This window comes from Ceratosolen solmsi, unplaced genomic scaffold, assembly GCF_000503995.2.
Source record: "Ceratosolen solmsi marchali unplaced genomic scaffold, CerSol_1.0 scaffold10, whole genome shotgun sequence".
NCBI lineage: Eukaryota > Metazoa > Arthropoda > Insecta > Hymenoptera > Agaonidae > Ceratosolen > Ceratosolen solmsi.
In genome coordinates, this window is record NW_011948412.1 from 22,152,765 (window position 1) to 22,155,604 (window position 2,840).

At 31.5% G+C, this 2,840-nt stretch overlaps 1 protein-coding gene across 1 annotated transcript in view; it reads right to left on the minus strand.

The window, feature by feature from the left end:
• LKRSDH (lysine ketoglutarate reductase/saccharopine dehydrogenase) overlaps window positions 1-2,233 on the minus strand; it is a 9,124-nt gene extending 6,891 nt beyond the window's left edge. The window contains exons 1-4 of the mRNA XM_011499601.1: window positions 2,174-2,233; window positions 1,811-1,846; window positions 314-799; window positions 1-78 (exon numbers count right to left, since the gene is read on the minus strand). The exon at window positions 1-78 is cut by the window's left edge and continues 148 nt beyond it. Of these exons, the coding sequence (XP_011497903.1) occupies window positions 1-78; window positions 314-799; window positions 1,811-1,846; window positions 2,174-2,185 (612 nt within the window). The 5' untranslated portion in view covers window positions 2,186-2,233. The remainder of the gene's footprint in view (window positions 79-313; window positions 800-1,810; window positions 1,847-2,173) is intronic.
• Window positions 2,234-2,840: the final 607 nt, after the last annotated feature.

A 2,840-nucleotide genomic window follows, 5' to 3' on the forward strand; every position in this document is an offset into this window, starting at 1 on the left:
TGCGATCTCGTAGCCAGCCTCCCTGATCGCCTGTCGTGCCATGCCCGAGTCCCTGTAGTTGTGGGCTGGTCCGATGTGCTTAAATGGCATTTGGTCGAACGTCATTGCATTAATTAGACCTCTTCTTTCCACGCTTTAGTAGCGTCGAAACATGCCTACCCTTTCTAAGATACAGCTAGTTTTTTAAGAGAATTCAATGCAGCTCGTTTTGACTTTTGTATCGTATTACACGGAAGTGAGCGAACGCAAGCGATTGAGCGATTGAGCGACCGACCTTATTGTACCGTAAAAAATAAGTCTAACGTTGTCTCACCATAAAGGGTGTGTGATGTCCTAAAGCGAGAAGCCTGAGTCCTAGTCCATGAAGTATATTAACCATCCCAGCAACGCCGGCGTACTTCCCAAACGCAACGAGCCTCTGGCCGTAATCATCGGTCAACTTCTCATAGTCGAGCAGCCTGATATTTTTCCTCATGATAGCGTCGAGCATTGGCATATTGGATTCTTGAGCCTTTATCGTATGCGAGAAGAAGCAGTAGGTCTTATTGGGTATCAGCTGATCTATCGGCACCTGCTTCACTCCGAATATTACGGAGGCGCTGCTGATGTCTTCTTGGATTGATGCACCAGCGGCCAAGTATTTGCTTGTTTGGTAGGCCCGTCGATTACTCGGCTGGACAATGACCTTCACGCCCGCCCGGATCAAGCGCCGGACGTTAGTCGGAGCCATAGGGGCGCGACGTTCCCATACCGATTGGTCCTCACGTCGAATCGCAATCACCTTGCCGCGTAACATATGCTGTGCCGGATTTGCCAGGATTAGCAAAAATAGTCTAGAATAACTTTAACGGCATTTTGTGTTGCTTTGTGTTGCTTGCGAATAAATAATAAGACAATACCGGGATCCTCGGTGTTATATTAAGCGTAAACTGGCTATTTACAAGCGCCTGATATTGCATGATTACAATGCTTTTAGTATATTACGAGGATATTTTTATAATAAAGTAGAAATCCAGATTAATCAATTTATTCAAATACTTATTTGATTTTGAAATACAATGTTACTGAATTATTTTCATAATATATTACGTAAATATAACAGCATTGGCGATTGATAATTCAAATAAATAGTTGAGTATACGAAAAAATTCTTTAACAAATTAATATTCATAATATTAAACTATACTATGCTTATATATATATATATATATATACTTCCGCATTCAAAGAATTCAAAGAATTATAAATAAAATATAATTTTATACACACACATAGGCCTGTTTAATGCCGTATAATGTTAAGTATAAAATAAAATACTCGATATAATAACAATACAAGTCATTATACATGTTCAAGATAATTAGCATATATTTTTATAATTGTGAATATTGAAAGAATTCTAAATTACTAAATTATATTAAAAAATTAAGGAAAAACATTTACGATAAATTTTACAATGAAATTTGTTTACAATTTTATCAATATAATTCACAGATTAAAATGAAATCAGTAAATTAAATATATTTTCTGTATTCTCTAATAAATTATAAAATACGTATAAATATGTCGTGGCTGTTTTGTGTAATAAGCACTTTTAATTAGTCAGTTGAAAATGATAAGCCAATGTAGTTGCGCAAAAAAATACAAGATGACCTTTATGGTCCACTTATCAGTAATGAGTATCGAATCTTTTCAATATGCTTTTTATTAATAATAAGCCAAAGCCATGATGTATCAATAATTTAAATTATTCATATACTTAAAATAATAATAGAAAAGAATTATTCGAAACTTTTTATTATTGAATTACCTCGTATTTTTTTAACAATTCCTTCTCTTTCGACATCTGTAATAACGTATACAAAGAGCATTTAATAAATCACAGTTAAAAATATTATATGAAACTTATAGATATAAATTAAGAAGAAAAACTTAATTGAACTTTCACCAATACACACACTTCGTATAAAAAATTAACTCAGATGCATAAATAATTTTTCGCGAACCTAACTTATTCATTTGAGAAATAAGTTTGATCCAGCGATTAACTAAATATTTTATGTAATTTCGCATGCCGTAATCTGTAACACACCATTATTTTACACTTATCTCTTCTATCCCCGTTGAATTAGCACGAATATGTAGCGGTTACACAAAAATCATATGATCTTACCCGTGGATACATAGGGGCAGATAATGTACTTTCTCTTAAATCAATAACTAAGTTCTGCGATAGCATTTCATTAGTGATGAAAGAACGAATATGGAAAATCATCGCTAATTAAGTATTATCAGTCGTTCTCAAAAGATTCAAAGAAAAATATAAATGTATATTAAACGATTATTTTATAATATACATTCTATCATATCGATTGCTCAACTGTAAGTAGATTTAGTTTATGTAAATAACTGCCTGTGTCTTTTTTTAATATATTTTTAATATATTTATGTGTGTGTAATTAAAAAATCTATCGATTTGAAGTTTTATACTTTTTGTTGTATAGAGACGTTGGTAATAAAAAGATCTCACGATAATAATAAAAAAAAGCTTTGATGTCATATAGAAAAAGTAAGTATTTATAAAAATGAAGCTTTAAAATTAAACCATTGCTTTTACTAAACACACATCTCTTGTGAAAAGTCAAAGAATCCAAAATTTAATTTTTCTGTGGGGTTTGTATTGTTGAAACAAATTTGCAAAAAATTAAACGAGATATAATGATATCATTTTATTTTATTTTATAAAATATTTTTGTCTTACCAGAAAATACTTAGACATATATGTTGAAAAAAATGGTTCTATAAATTTTAACAAATGTATTATATACCATGAAACTTAC